The sequence below is a fragment of the Eretmochelys imbricata genome, chromosome 20 (assembly GCF_965152235.1).
Source record: "Eretmochelys imbricata isolate rEreImb1 chromosome 20, rEreImb1.hap1, whole genome shotgun sequence".
Taxonomy (NCBI): Eukaryota; Metazoa; Chordata; order Testudines; family Cheloniidae; genus Eretmochelys; species Eretmochelys imbricata.
Window position 1 is genome coordinate 3,246,444 of NC_135591.1, and position 15,611 is coordinate 3,262,054.

Genomic DNA, 15,611 nt, shown 5'->3' on the forward strand with positions numbered 1-15,611 from the left:
CTCTCTGTCTCTCTCCTTTTATCCATCCATCCTTTCCCGCCCCATATGCCCTCGGGACCTGCTTCTCCACGGAGCTGAACACTAACCATGCGAGGAGTCCTGCACAGCTCAGCAGGGTTCAGTGTCTTGCTGAATTGGGCCCAGTTGTGGGTCCCAGTTTTCCCCAGGGGCTGAGCCCCCATTGCGGACAGTGGGAGCTGTGTGCACTCAGCCCCCCCTGTCCCCCGCCCACACGCTGTCTGGCTGTTCTCACTCTCTGCATTGCCCCTACAGTGGGCACCAACGACTGCCGTGTCAACAACGGGGGCTGCAGCAGCCTGTGTCTGGCCATCCCCCGGGGCCGGCAGTGCGCCTGTGCCCAAGACCAGATCCTGGGGACCGACTCCGTCACCTGCCAAGGTACGTTGCCACGGTGATCGCTAGGGGGCTGTGCCGCTAACATTAACACCCCCCCCCCCCCACCGGGTCATGTTTTCGGGGTCTGCAGGCTGCCGAGTCCACCCCCGCCTTAGAGAGAGCAGGTCTCCCAGCTGGCCCCACCCCACTGAGTCAGTGGCTCAGGAGACGGGGCGCCCGTTGCCGGCTCTGCTGCTGGGAGACCTCGGGGACGTCCCGGTACTGCTCTATGCCTCAGTTTCCCCGTCTGCCAGACATGTGTGTCAGACACAGATAGTGGGCAGGGCCGGCGTGCCCTCAGCTACACGTTGCACACACCTGGGAGGAGAAGGAGGCAGCCCCGTCCCAGCACAGGGCAGGGAGCCAGGACTCCTGGGTTGTCTCCCTGGCTCTGTGGCCCACCTGCTGTGTCGTCAGTTTTCTTGTCTGTGAAATAGGGACAAAGCTCCCCTGGTTTGGCTCCCCCTAAGCACCCTCATGCAGCAAAGCCCCGTGGACAGGGGGCGTGGATCCCCATCATCCTGGGCCTTGTGCGAGGGTCGATCTGGGCCCCTCTGAGCCGGGGAGCGTTTCACCCTCCCCTCCTGCTGGTGGGGGCGACGTGGGAGGCCCAGGGCAGTGGAGGGAACCCAGGAGGCCTCCCCGTGCGCTGCCGGCTGCGAAGGAAAATGCCTTTATGACACTCAGCCCCCTTCCCGCTTTCTCCTCGGCAGCCAACCCGTCCTACGTCCCCCCTCCGCAGTGCCAGCCCGGGGAGTTCGCCTGCAAGAACAACCGCTGCATCCAGGAGCGCTGGAAATGCGACGGGGACAACGACTGCCTGGACAACAGCGACGAGGCGCCGGAGCTCTGCCGTGCGTAGGAGCCTGAGGGTCTGGGGAGATCCAGCTGGGTTAAACCGTCCTCGGCCCCTGTGATGAACAGTGTGCGCCCCCCAACGTCCCAGCCCCCCCTCCCCCCCCCCCGCCGCCTCCCACCCCTGCCCACTCCAGCAGCTCTTTCTCCAGAGAAATCCAGAGTCAGTGCTGGGCTCATGACCGGGTGGAGGTAGTGGTTACAGCTGTGGGGCTGGGAGCCAGGACTCCTGGGTTCTGTCCCCTGCTCTGGGAGGCGAGTGGGGTCTGGTGGTTGCAGCGGCGGGGAGGGCTGAAATGCCAGGAATTCTGGGTTCTATTTTCAGCTCTGCCACTGTCTCCCTGTGTAACCCTGGGCAAGTGCCTTCCCCTCTCTGTGCCTCGGTTTCCCCAAATGGGGCTAATTCCCAGGAGGGCTTGCAGCCCAGCTCCCTTGTGCTCAGATGGAGCCTGCGGGGGAGGGGATGGGGTTTGCGCCCCAGGGTCCTGAGTCTCCTTCCCCTCCTCCGCCCAGACGAGCACACCTGCCCCTCGGACCGCTTCAAGTGCGAGAACAACCGCTGCATCCCCAACCGCTGGCTCTGCGACGGCGACAACGACTGCGGCAACAACGAGGACGAATCCAACTCCACCTGCTCTGGTGAGGAGCCCGCGCGCCCGGCCCCACCCGTGTCCCCGCGGCTGCAGCCTTGCAGGGCGCCGGGCCGCTGAGCTTTGCGTTTGCTGGGGTTTTGCAGGGCGGGTTTCTCAGCCATGTGCAGGCCTTCGGTCAGGGCCTGACTTGGTTTGCAGGCCCGGTAGTTAGTAGCCCCCGCTGCAGCCTCAGCTCCTACCCCTGCCCTCGCAGATTTGCCCCCATGGGCGTTTACCCTGGTGCCACCAGGATCATTGAAACGCCCTGTGTCTGTCTTGCCCCATGCCCAGCTCGGACCTGCCCCCCCAACCAGTTCTCCTGCGCCAGCGGCCGCTGCATCCCCATCTCCTGGACCTGCGACCTGGACGACGACTGTGGGGATCGCTCGGATGAGTCCGCCTCTTGCGGTGAGTGGGGGGATGGGACCTTTCCCCTCTAGGGGGCGCCAGCTCCGATCCGGCCCCAGGGCGGGGGTCTGGCTGGCTGCAGGGGGGAATAACAGGGCTTTGGTCCCAGTCCAGCTCCTCTGCCTGTCTGTCGGTTGCTCGTTCGTCAGTTTCAGCAGGCGTCCGGGGGTCTGCAGCAGGGGCCCTGCCCTTCTAGCTGCATTGTTGGAGATGGGAGCAGGTCTGGCGACGTATGGTGGGGTGTAAGTGGACCCAGGGCCTCATGAGCTGCCCCCTAGCTGCTGGGGCTAGAAAGGCCCCTGCACGCTGGACAGGTTATTTCACCATTATCTGTGGTCCACCTTCCCCGGCAGCCGGGGCTGATCTGGCCTGGCCGTTCCCAGGCCCTGCCCTCCCTGGGGAAGGAAGGACGCGTTAGCGGCACTGACGGGGGCCCGTTCCTTTCTTCCCCGCAGCTTACCCCACCTGCTTCCCCTTGACCCAGTTCACCTGCACCAACGGGCGCTGCATAAACATCAACTGGAGATGCGACAATGGTGAGTGAGCTCCCCAGGCCCGGGGGACGGGGGGGCACGACGCAGAGACGGGGAGATCAGAAGCAGGGAGGTGCCGTCCCCGTGGGGAGGGCTGGAGCAGAGGCTGCTTTGGGGGATTCCTTGTGCTCTTTCGGCCACAGTTCCCCCCCACCCCCGCCCGGGCACCTGAATCCACCCGCTGGGCCCCCACGCCTAGGGACTGAGCTTGCGCTGGAAACGGATGTGCTTTGCAGCGCAGGTCTCGGGTACCCAGTGACCCCCTCTCAGGATACCCACGCTGGGCTCCGAGAGAGTCGAAGCTCGGAGGGGTGTCTGTTCTGGCGGCGAGGTTGGGATTCTGCCCGCCTGAGCACCAGTCCGGGCGCTGCCACTGACTGCCTGGCGAGCCCTGGGCACATCCCCTATCCTCCTCTGCGCCCCAGGGATCTGCCCTGCGATGCAGGGCGAGGGACGCAGTGAGCGCGGTTGGACTGAGGCCTGGGCAGATGAAACTGCTTGGCAGTGAGGCTGGGCTTGATCTTTAGGGTTCGCGCTTGCTATGGATTGTACGGAACCAGGTGGGTGTGTGGGTGTGCAGCGTGGGTGTGTCAGGGCACACATGTGGGGACGTGTGTGTAGGTGTGCATGCAGGGGGGTGTGCAAGTGGCTGTGTGGTGCACGTGTGTGCATAGGTGTGGGTGTGTAGGTGTGCGTGCAAGTGGCTGGTCCGGTGCATGCGTGTGCACACATGTGGGGGCGTGTGTGCAGGCGTGTGTGCGGGTGCGCATGCAAGTGGCTGGTCCGGTGCACGCGTGTGCACACGTGTGGGGGCGTGTGTGTAGGTGTGTGTGCGGGTGCGCATGCAAGTGGCTGGTCCGGTGCACGCGTGTGCACACGTGTGGGGGCGTGTGTGTAGGTGTGTGTGCGGGTGCGCATGCAAGTGGCTGGTCCGGTGCACGCGTGTGCATACGTGTGGGGGCGTGTGTGTAGGCGTGTGTGTGGGTGTGCATGCAAGTGGCTGGTCCGGTGCACGCGTGTGCATACGTGTGGGGGCGTGTGTGTAGGTGTGTGTGCGGGTGCGCATGCAAGTGGCTGGTCCGGTGCACGCGTGTGCATACGTGTGGGGGCGTGTGTGTAGGTGTGTGTGCGGGTGCGCATGCAAGTGGCTGGTCCGGTGCACGCGTGTGCATACGTGTGGGGGCGTGTGTGTAGGCGTGTGTGTGGGTGTGCATGCAAGTGGCTGGTCCGGTGCACGCGTGTGCATACGTGTGGGTGTACGTGTGCATGCGGGTGTGCGTGCAAGTGGCTGTGTGGTGCACACGTGTGCATACGTGTGGGGGCGTGTGTGTAGGCGTGCGTGCGGGTGTGCGTGCATGGGGGGGGTGAAGGCATGGGTGTGTCTGGGTGTGTGTATATGCAGGGGGGTTGTATGCGGGCATGTCGGGGGGTGTAATACGTACCCCACGCTTTTTTAGGGGAAAATCAGCTTGTACCGTGCTGTGAGGCGCAGACAGGTTTGGGGGCAGAGAAATGCTTTAGCCCAGGGGCTGGGGAGCAGGCCCAGGGGAATCCGGCGTAGGCCTGGCCCGGCAGAGCACCTTCCTGCAGCATCCCGTTGGAAGCTGCGGGTCTGGGTGCGGATGCAGGGATCGTGGCCTCGCAGCCTCCGGTCGGTGCATTGCGGGGCGGGTTTGGGTTCTGAGGCAGGAGACGGGATTTGCTGCAGGGCTCCCCACCCCCAGTTCATATTTGTCGTTGTAACGACTCGGGCATTAGTTTTAATTAACAGCTCCGGAGCGGGCTAAGGGCAGGGGAGCTGGGGCTGCGTTTGCTGGGCGGGTTTCCGTGTGAAGACGCAGGCAGAGGGGTCCCTTGATTCGTGGCCAACTGGTTTCCCAGGGCCATAATTAACCAGCCGCCTCCGCTCCACAGGGCCGGCTCAGCCGCCCTCAGGGGTTACCTGAGCTGACAACACACGGGCATCGGCCCAGGGGGCTGGGGCAGTTTCTGGGCGTCGGAGCTCAGGGCCTTGGCGTTTCTCATCACCCAGCCAGCTCCTTTTCGTCCTGCTCCCCAGAAGAACCCCTTCAGGGAGTCATGCAGGGAGGGGACCGGGCGCCATCCACTGCTTCTGATCTCTCTCCCCCATGGCCGTTCAACGTTCCCCTGTCGTCCGTGTCCGTCTGTCCAGCTCAGTGTGGCTCTGCCTGTCGGCGGCGGTTTTCTGTTGCTGTGTGTTTTTTGTTCTGTGTCTTCAATGTGCCCACTCGCCTGTCCTTTGTTGTTTTTTGGTTGGTTTCTGTGTTTCAGAGAAGGATTGTGGGGATGGCTCTGACGAAAAGAACTGTCCAAAACCTACCGGTTAGTGCATAGATCAACATGTACCAGCACCCCCCTGCCACCGGTCCCCCAAAGCCTGCCACTTTTCTGGAGAGGGGGTCACATAACTGCAGAAAAGCCATGGTTCCTTGTCGTCCCAACTGATCCACACGCTGGCAGGGGTCAGAGAAGCGAAGTTTCTGCTCCAGCATCCTGCCTCTTGGGCTGTCGTTTACGTCTGTGCATATCCGGTGTCCAATTATTATCAATTACATGTGTTGCAGTAGGACACAGGAGCCTCATTCGTGGCTCAGTATCCCCTCGTGTGAGGTGCTGTACACCCACAGAACAAGACAGTCCCTGCTCCGGAGAGCTGCCGGCAGATCAGGCTGGTGGCATTTCACACCCGTTTTGCACAGTTGTAAACGATGGCATGAGAAGCTGGGGCCATGGAAAACCTGACCCCTGGGAACACGATGGATCGGGGGGGTTCTTCTCCCCGTTCAAATCTGTAACTGGTGAAGGAGGAGGCTGGAGGAGGGAGATTTCGTTACACAGGAGAAGCCAAGTTATCTGAGCAATAGGAGATGTTTCATCAGCCGCTCGCTTTGCATTAGGGGAAAAGGGTCTGAGGGAATTCGGCTGAAAATGGATTTGAGGGGAGAGGTGTCAGTTTCCTTCCAAATGGATTTGACAGACAGAAAGACACCAAAACAGAGAGAGACTTAAAGCCAACGAAGGATGAGGGCTGTGATCCAGCAAAGGCTGAGGGCTGTCTGTACGCAGAGGGAAAGGAGGACTTGTGGCACCTTAGAGATTAACCAATTTATTTGAGCATAAGCTTTTGTGAGCTACAGCTCACTTCATCGGATGCATACTGTGGAAAATACAGAAGATGTTCTTATACATACAAACCATGAAAAAATGGTTTGGGTTTTTTTGCACCAATTTAAATGGGTTTTAAATGCTATTAAATCAGTTCAGCTCAGGGAATCAGACTTAATTAGAGGGCTTGTTTACACTTGACCCGCTACAGTGCAGGTACTATCTATGCCAACAGGAGAGGTTCTCCACCTCCCCCGACTGGGATCTTGCTCTGTCTACATGGCGACTTAACTACCTTCCTGGGGTGGGGATTTTTCACCCCCCTGAGCCATGTAGCTGGGCTGATCTAATTTTCTAGCATATACGAGCTCGTACAGTCCCCAAGACAGTAATATCTGAGCCACTCACTGTCTCATATCTGAGACCATCCCCCTGCAAGGCAGGGTCCATGTAGTTATCCCCATGGCAGCTGGGAAACTGAGGCAGGGAGCAGCTAAATGACTGGCCCCAGGTCGCACAGGGAGCCTGAGGTGGAGTGGGGATTTGAACTCGCGTCTCGTGAGCTGCAGGCTGGTGCCTAACTGCTGCATCCTCCTTCCTCCGGACACTGTCCTAGCCCACATCCAGCATGCGCTCACTAGGGGCTTTCCCAGTGGTGCTGGATGGTTTATAAACCCGTTTTGTTCAGTTGGTGCCAGAATTGAGCATCTACTGGGTCTTCCCCATGCACTTCCCTTTCTGCGTGGGAGTCAGCCCGTCCCTGTGCACGAGAGGCGCCGATAGACGTGCCGGCGTGCGATGAAACGGGGGAGGGACGGCCGAGTGTTAGGTGTGTCACGGCAGTGCACGGACAGAGGGAGAGACACCCAGTCTGAGTAGCGAAAGGTGGGAGGGGAAACCGAGTCACCGAGCGGGGCTGCGATGGTGCCAGTTTGCCAGTGGTAAGGTGACTCCGTGCCAGGCTCCTGGTAGAGCGTTTTAACCTCCGAACCGGTGTCAGAGCCTGCAGCTTTGAAGCTCAGTTTGAGGCGGAACCGGACGAGCCCCTCCTTAAAGTGGCAGTGCTCAGGAATTGGCTGGATCCAATCAAACTTCCCGTGGATGCTCAGTGCAAAGGGGTCCGCGGACGTGCCCCCTTTCCCCACATCCGCCCTGCTGGGCGGCGGAGCCCCACCCCCTGCCCCCCATGGTACATGAGGTGATCTATGCAGTTTCTGTGCTTCGTTTTCTTAATGTGGCCGTGACGTTAGCGAGCATGTCGGGCGGGCGGGGGCGGGGGCTGGGGGGAGGCGCTGTGGAAGGAGCCGCCGCGGGGGGCCCGTCTCGCTCGGCCCCCCCCCCATGCTGTCAGTAGAGCTGGCTCAGGTGGACCCCTGCAGCTCCCAGCTCTGCTCTGCTGGGGGCGCTCCCCCCCCCCGGGACACTGGGCCACGCTGCCCGGCTCTCTGTGCCTGCCGGCTGCCCGCTGACGCCCCCCCCTTCTCCTCCCCCGCCCGCCCCGCCCAGACAACGACTGCGGGGACAACAGCGACGAGGCCGGCTGCAGCCACTCCTGCTCCAGCAACCAGTTCAAGTGCAACAGCGGGCGTTGCATCCCCGTGCACTGGACCTGCGACGGTGACAACGACTGCGGGGACTACAGCGACGAGACCCACGCCAACTGCACCAACCAGGGTGAGCCCCCCGCCTCCTGGAGCCCTGCCTGTCTCCCCCACGCTAGCACCAGCTTCGCACGGAGGCATGGTGCGGGGGAGGATGAATGGGGCAGGGTCAGCAGCATGGGGGGCCCTGCTGCTTTCCTGCTTAGGGCGCCCCTGGAGTCAGATCCCTCCCCGCCCCGGAGCCTGCACCCTGGGCACCACATCTCCTTGGGGGTCTGCTCCCGGAACCCCTCCTCCTCTCAGGGGGCTGGACCCCAGGCATCAGATCCTGGGTGCCCCCCATCTTTGGATCCTGGTCTCCCCTCCCTCACGCCCTTCTCCCCCCCACACCTGCAGGTGTCAGGTCCTGGATCCCTCCACCCCGCCCCACCCCCAGCACTGGATCCCAGGCTCCCCTGTTCCCCCCCCCCGGGTATTGCCCTGGGTGCCCAGTCCCGCTCCCCGCCCCCCCACCCCCAGGCGTCAGATCCTGACTGCCCCCCCCGCGCCACCCGTGCCGGGTCCCGCCGTGGGGCGCAGCCAGTGACGCTCTGTCCCGTGGGGGCTCCGTTCCCAGCCACCCGCCCGCCCGGGGGCTGCCACACGGACGAATTCCAGTGCCGGCTGGACGGGCTGTGTATCCCCCTGCGCTGGCGGTGTGACGGGGACACCGACTGCATGGACTCCAGCGACGAGAAGAGCTGCGAGGGCGTCACGCACGTCTGCGACCCCAACGTCAAGTTCGGCTGCAAGGACTCGGGTAACGGGCGCGGAGCAGGGGGCAAGGGATGCTAGATCCAGCCTGGGGGGTAGGGTGGGGAACTTCGATCCAGATGTGGGAGCGGGGCAGGGGCTTTTCACCAGCCTCCCTTGGGATCCCCGCGGCACCCGGGTCTGGCGTCCCTGGGCTCACGCCCCTGAGAACGGAGCTGCTCGAAACCTCCCTTTAAAATGCGGATTTTGAGGACATTTGGCCTTGTTGGTTTTTGAACATGATATTTTTAACTTCACCCTTCCCCCCACCTTGATTTCCTCGAAATTTTCCATCTTCCAGCAAATTTGGATGGAAACTGTTTTTCTGTCTCATTTTTTAAATGTTTTTTCCCAGAGTTTTGCGGGGGGCCTGGTCACCTTCCCGTTTTCCATTGGTCGGCTGAGCCAGAGGGTGGTAGATTTTTTAAACTCTTCATCCCAAATTGAAACATTTTCCTTATTCATTTTTGTTTCCAATTTCTCCTTTTCCCTCCCACCAAACTTTCAAAATTAAAGCATTTTCTGTTCCCCTCCCTGCCAAAAGCAGTTCCAACTCTGAACATTTTCCTTCCCCCCGTTTTCAAAATTCAACCTCCGTCCCTCCCCAGAAACTGTCCAGTCCGAACCATTTCTCTTGGTTGAAAACATTCAAACTTCCCCAAAAAGAAACGAGGGGTTGTTCGCCAGGAAACAAGTGGCAAGGATGGAAAAGAGACAGGAGACGGAAAAACCGGGGAGGGGAAACCAGTTAACAGCCCAGTGTTAAAATCAGAAACAGCACAAAATGAAACCGATAAAACAGGGAAAGTAAAAAAAGTCAAGAAGAAAAGTGTGTAACACTAAATTAAGCAGTAATTAACATGACTAATAATGAGTAAATATCAACAATTAATTACATGAATTTAATGCATTTAATAACTCGCGGTAAGAGCCGGAATGTCCCCCCAGCAGCGGTGCTCTTGTGACTGGAATTTGGGGATGTGGATCCTAGACTCAGGTGGCCCCCACCTTCCTGGGGAGGTGGGTCCAGGGCTGGGGCGCTCCTGGGGAAAAATAGTGGATGCTTCGCGCCCACGAGCCACTGCTGTTTGGTGGTGCCGCCGATCAGCTGTTTGGCGGCACACCCCTCCCCCCCCCAGGGGCGGAGCAGGGGGGAGAGGCGGAGCAAGAACGGGGCCTCGGCGGATGGGACAGAGCCAGGGCGGGGCCCCCGCGTCCCCCCCCCGCCGTGTCTCACGCCGCCCCCTCCCGCCTCCCAGCCCGGTGCATCAGCAAGGCCTGGGTGTGCGACGGAGACAGCGACTGCGAGGACAACTCGGACGAGGAGAACTGCGAGTCGCTGGTGTGCAAGCCGCCCTCCCACACCTGCGCCAACACCACCTCCGTGTGCCTGCCGCCCGAGAAGCTGTGCGACGGCACCGACGACTGCGGCGACGGCTCCGACGAGGGCGAGCTGTGTGGTGAGCTGCGGGGGCGGGAGGCCGGGGCAGCTGGGAGGCCGGACTCCTGGGTTCTCTCCCCGACTCGCTGAGGGGCCCCGGCCGCCGGGGGTGACGGTGGCCGCGCTCTCTCTCCCCGCAGACCAGTGCTCTCTGAACAACGGCGGCTGCAGCCACAACTGCACGGTGGCCCCGGGCGAGGGCATCGTCTGCTCCTGCCCGCTGGGCATGGAGCTGGGCGCCGACAACCGGACCTGCCAGATCCAGAGCTACTGCGCCAAGCACCTCAAGTGCAGCCAGAAGTGCGAGCAGGACAAGTACAACGTCAAGTGCTCCTGCTACGAGGGCTGGATGCTGGAGCCCGACGGCGAGAGCTGCCGCAGCCTGGGTGAGCGGGCAGCCGGGGGGCAGCGCCGCCAGGCCCCTGGGATTCCAGGGGGCGACTGGCACAGGCGGGCAGGTCGGGGGCTGAGCCTGGTTCCCCCAGCATCCGGAGTAACACCCCGGCAGGAGGGAGCGCACATGCGCGTGTGCACAGAGATGCCAGGGAGGGGGCTGCTCTGTGCACCACAGAGATGCCGGGGGGGAAACTGGCACCTGTTGCTTCTGTGTTATAACTGGGCACATGCCCCCTCCTGGCAGGGCCGCTCTGCTTGCAGCCTCGCTGGCCCCGACCCCCCCCTGACGCCCCTTTTGCTCGCAGACCCTTTCAAGCCCTTCATCATCTTCTCGAACCGCCACGAGATCCGGCGCATCGACCTGCAGAAGGGCGACTACAGCGTCCTGGTGCCCGGCCTGCGTAACACCATCGCCCTGGACTTCCACCTCAACCAGAGCTCCCTGTACTGGACGGACGTGGTGGAGGACAAGATCTACCGGGGGAAGCTGCTGGAGAACGGGGGTTAGTGGTGGGAACGGACGCAGCCCGCCGCGCGAAACCCTGTGGGCACCTCGCAGGGCCACGTGCTGTGGGGCACAGACAGATCTAGGGGAGGGCAGGGACACATGGAATTCGAACTCTCCTGCTCCGGTTCCAAAGCTGTCACCTTGGAGCCCTTTTGCCCTCTATCTGGAGCGAGTATCCCACTTCTCGCACCATTCTGTCACTGCACCCCCTTCCAGCCGTCCACCAGATTGCTGTGAGGGGAACCCAACCCTCAGGGCCCCCGGGTGCTGTAAGCCGCCGGGAGCCAAGACAAGACAAAGTAGCGGGAGCTGGGAGCAGGAATCTCCACCTGCAGGGCAGGGAGCTGCCTGCGGATGGAAGGGAAGTTGCAGAGGGAAATACGTCCCTTGGAGCTAGTCCTTTCCCTCCCCCAGCCCCGGGGGGCTGTGCCATGGCTGGAGCATTCAGCCCCAGATAATGATACCTTTCTGCCTTTAACTGCTGATCCTTATGTGGGAGTTAATTAGCATTCCCAGCAATTCTCTAATGGTAATTACAGCCCGGCAGCTGAGCGCGCTGAAAGCTCGTCCTAACCCGATTAGCGCCTTCGGGAGCCTGAAATTCCTTGGGAGAGGCTTGGGTGCAGGGCCCAGGGAGTGGGGGATCTCCAGTGACTACTGGGGGCAGAAGGCCCACAGCTCAGCTCCTTGCTTTGGCCTCAGGACGAGGGGCCGGGTTTTCCCCAGGGTTGAGATAGTCTGAAGACCAGGCCACAAGGGGCCCTTCGGGGCTCTGGGTCAGGCCTGAGGGGCACTGCAGAGCTGGAGCCCAGGGCCGGGATATCAGGGGCTCTGGGTGGGCACTGACGGGCACGGGCAGAGCTGGGGGCGGGGGGGCAGGGGCTTTTTTATTTTATTTTGCAGAAGAGGATTCACGTTGCTTTTGGAGGCTGTCTGTGGGGGGAGTGTGGGGGGGGACGGGGGCTGGGCCTTAGCCCTGACGGTGCCGCGCTCCCTGCCCTGTCCTGCAGCTCTCACCAGCTTCGAGGTGGTGATCCAGTACGGACTGGCTACGCCCGAGGGCCTGGCCGTGGACTGGATCGCCAGCAACATCTACTGGGTGGAGAGCAACCTGGACCAGATCGAGGTGGCCAAGCTGGACGGCACCATGCGCACCACGCTGCTGGCCGGGGACATCGAGCATCCGCGCGCCATCGCCCTCGACCCCCGATACGGGTGGGTGGGAGGGCTGCGAGCCGGGCAGGGGCAGCCCCTGGTTCTGGGCGGGCTGCAGGCTGGCCGAGCACCCCTGGGTCCTGCCATGGGGCTGGGGTGGGCCTTCCCTGCCCAGCAGTGGCCGAAGCCCCAGTCAGAGCCGGGCGCTGGGGGGGGGTGGCACCGGGGGCGGGGGTGACTGAGGGGCTGGGGGGCCGTTGCCATGGCAATATGGAGACGATTCACCCGAAGCTGCTGGGGCCATGGCTGATGGGAGGTTAGCGACTGTCCTGAGAATGGGGGCGGGGGGCTCTCCCTGCCCCCCTCTGGCCCAGACGCGGGGGTGATTGGCTTGGAGCCACGCACCCCCTTCCCCTCCTCCCCGCTCCCCAGCGACGGGCCCTCTGACTCCTTCCCCCTGCCCCGCAGCATCCTGTTCTGGACCGACTGGGACGCCAGCCTGCCCCGCATTGAGGCAGCTTCCATGAGCGGCCAGGGCCGGCGCACCATCCACAAGGAGACGGGCTCGGGGGGGTGGCCCAACGGCCTGACTGTCGACTACCTGGAGAAACGCATCCTCTGGATCGACGCCAGGTAACCCAGGGGAGGGGGCGTGGGGTGCCAGGGGAGGAGGATCCCGGGGGAGGGGGGCATGGGGAAGTAATTCTGGGGGGGAGGGGAGCCCAGGGAGGAGGATCCCAGGAGAAGGGGGCACAGGGGACAGGGGCAAGAGGATCCCGGTGGGAGGGGGGCGTGGGGCACCCAGGGAGGGGGATCACGGGGTGCCCAGGGAGGGGGATTCCAGGGGGAGGGGGCATGGGGTGCCCCGGGAGGGAGGGAGGTGAGCCAGGGAGGAGGATCCCAGGGGAAGGGGGCAGGGGGATGCCTGGGGCACGGGGCGCTGGGCTGTGCCCCACAATCTGCCAGCCCCTAGCTCCACCCAGCCCCGGCTCCAGCCTCACGCCGTGCCCTTGCCCCATGGCGGCGCAGGTCGGACGCCATCTACTCGGCGCTGTACGACGGCTCGGGGCACATGGAGGTGCTGCGGGGCCACGAGTACCTGTCCCACCCCTTCGCCGTCACCCTGTACGGCGGCGAGGTCTACTGGACCGACTGGCGCACCAACACCCTGGCCAAGGCCAACAAGTGGACGGGCCACAACGTCACCGTGGTGCAGAGAACCAACACGCAGCCCTTCGACCTGCAGGTCTATCACCCGTCCCGCCAGCCGCTGGGTGAGACGCCGACACCGCGGGCAGGGGGTGCGGCCGGGGAGAGCCTGGGGGCCGCGGTTAGTGGGGGGGCCCTGCAGGGGGGAGGGGTGCAGAGTAGTGTGCAGCTTGCATCCTAGGGAGCATTGCATGTTGGGAGCTGTAGTTCCGTGGCTTGCATGGGGGGGGGTCATTGCATGTTGGGAGTTGTAGTCCCGTGGCTTGCATCCTGGGGAGCATTGCATGCTGGGGGCTGTAGGCCCGTGGCTTGCATCCAGGGTTGTGGCAGGTGTAGTCTGTAGCATGCATCCAGGGGGACATTGCATGCTGGGAGCTGTAGTCTCGTTGTTTGCATCCAGGGGGTCATTGCATGCTGGGAGCTGTAGTCCTGTGGCTTGTATCCAGGGGAGCGTTGCATGCTGGGGGCTGTAGTCCCGAGGCTTGCATCCCAGGGAGCATTGCATGCTGGGAGGGGTAGTCCCGTGGCTTGCATCCAGGGGGATGTAGCTGCATTCCAAATGGGGCTACCCTTGGCCCCCTTTGTGCACTGTGGCCGGCAGAATCGTGTATCAAAGCCACACACACACACACCCCGTCTCTTTTGCTTTGAGGCCCCCGTGGTTCCTGGGCCTGGCTCTCATTGCCCTGGCCCCTCAGAGCGAGCACCCCTGACAGGCACTGGCTGCCGGCACGTTGACGTGAGCGACCCCAGAGAATGGGGCCCAGTGGGTCTAGGGAGCTGGAGTCACTGGGCTCCACGACGTGGGCCCCTGGCACCAACGCCAGTGGGATCAGCAGAGGGAGCTGCACCCCCAGGCCCTGTGCAAATGGGCTGGTATCCCAGCCCGCATCAGTGTCCCTGACCCATCCCTCGGGGTGCAGGGAACAGGCCTGTCCTGGCAGGGGCTTCTCACTGACTTCCCTCCGCTCTCCCCCTCGGCCCAGCTCCCAACCCCTGCGAGGCCAACGGGGGCAAAGGACCCTGCTCCCACCTCTGCTTGATCAACTACAACCAGTCGTCCTCCTGCGCCTGCCCCCACCTCATGAAGCTGGACAAGGACAACACCACGTGTTATGGTAGGTTGGGGTCCCTTGGAGCATACGGGAGCTCTTGGCCACCCCCACCCGGCCCACTGTGACCCTGTATTACAGGGCAGGAAACAGCCTTGCCGAAGGTCACTCAGTAGGATCAGGAATAGAATCCAGGAGTCCTGGCTCCAGTCCCGCTTCACCCCCTGCTGCAACCCACCACACCCCACTCCCCTCCTCTCCCCTCCCAGAGGTGGGATAGAACCCAGGAGTCCTGGTTCCCAGCCCCCCTTCGCCCCCTGCTCCAACCTACCACACCCCACTCCCCTCCTAGAGCTGGGATAGAACCCAGGAGTCCTGGTTCCCAGCCCCCCTTCACCCCCTGCTCCAACTCACCACACCCCACTCCCCTCCTAGAGCTGGGATAGAACCCCGGAGTCCTGGCTCCCAGCCCCCCTGCTCTAAGTAGTGGACCCCACGGTCTTGGCAGTTGCAGACAAGCTCTTGGTGAAGGGGTGTGAGGGGCACGTAGTGCTCCCGGGAACGGTGGGGGGAGGAAGGGAAATATCAGAGTTGGGGGGAGCGGGGCAGGGCAGGGCAGGGGGCGCGGAGCTGGGACGGGCCGCTGCGGCTGCCCCTCACCCCGTCTCTCGCGCCCCCAGAGCTGAAGAAGTTCCTGCTGTACGCGCGGCAGATGGAGATCCGGGGCGTGGCCATCGACAACCCCTACTACAACTACATCATCTCCTTCACCGTGCCCGACATCGACAACGTCACGGCCGTGGACTACGACGCCCCGGAGCAGCGCATCTACTGGTCCGACGTCCGCACCCAGACCATCAAACGCGCCTTCATCAATGGCACCGGCGTGGAGACCGTCGTCTCGGCAGGTGGGGCAGCCCCCCAGAGCCCATTGCTCTGGGCAGGGGGGTGCCAGCTCTGGGGGGGGGCTCTCCCTTCTCTAACCGGCCCCTTTCCTTCCCCCTGCGGTTGGCGCCGCCCCTCTAACGCCTCTCCCGTGCCCATTGCCTTGCAGACCTGCCCAATGCTCACGGCCTCTCTGTGGATTGGGTTTCCAGAAACCTCTTCTGGACCAGCTACGACGCCAACCGGAAGCAGATCAACGTGGCCCGGCTGGACGGCTCCTTCAAGAACGCCGTGATCCAGGGGCTGGAAAAGCCGCACTGCCTGGTGGTTCACCCGCTCCAAGGGTGAGCTGCCGAGGGAGCTGGGCCCAGGGCAGGGGGGCGTGAACGCACCAGGGGAAGGGGGCGCAGCGGGGGTCGTGTGTGTGTGTGTGGCTGGGTCCTGGCTTTCTGGGGTTGTGGGTCCCAGGGCAGGTAAATCAAGGGGACCCTCAGCCATATCAGCCCCAAGGAAGAGAACAGAAGGGCTCACTTGAGCCTCTCTGTGGGGACCAGGGCTGGGCTAGCAGGGGCTGCGGGTCATGGTTGCACGTGGGGGGAGTTGATTTGAGCTGGGACCCTAA

The 15,611-nt window shown here is 62.9% G+C and overlaps 1 protein-coding gene across 1 annotated transcript in view; it reads left to right on the forward strand.

Moving 5' to 3' along the window:
- Positions 1–15,611, forward strand: part of LRP1 (LDL receptor related protein 1) — a 181,843-nt gene that overhangs the window by 111,386 nt on the left and 54,846 nt on the right. The window contains 16 exon segments of the mRNA XM_077838260.1: positions 274–399; positions 1,110–1,250; positions 1,765–1,890; positions 2,175–2,291; positions 2,747–2,827; positions 7,457–7,624; positions 8,168–8,350; positions 9,603–9,803; positions 9,925–10,170; positions 10,486–10,683; positions 11,699–11,903; positions 12,312–12,476; positions 12,873–13,117; positions 14,039–14,170; positions 14,785–15,012; positions 15,159–15,333. Coding sequence (XP_077694386.1) covers positions 274–399; positions 1,110–1,250; positions 1,765–1,890; positions 2,175–2,291; positions 2,747–2,827; positions 7,457–7,624; positions 8,168–8,350; positions 9,603–9,803; positions 9,925–10,170; positions 10,486–10,683; positions 11,699–11,903; positions 12,312–12,476; positions 12,873–13,117; positions 14,039–14,170; positions 14,785–15,012; positions 15,159–15,333 — 2,737 coding nt within the window.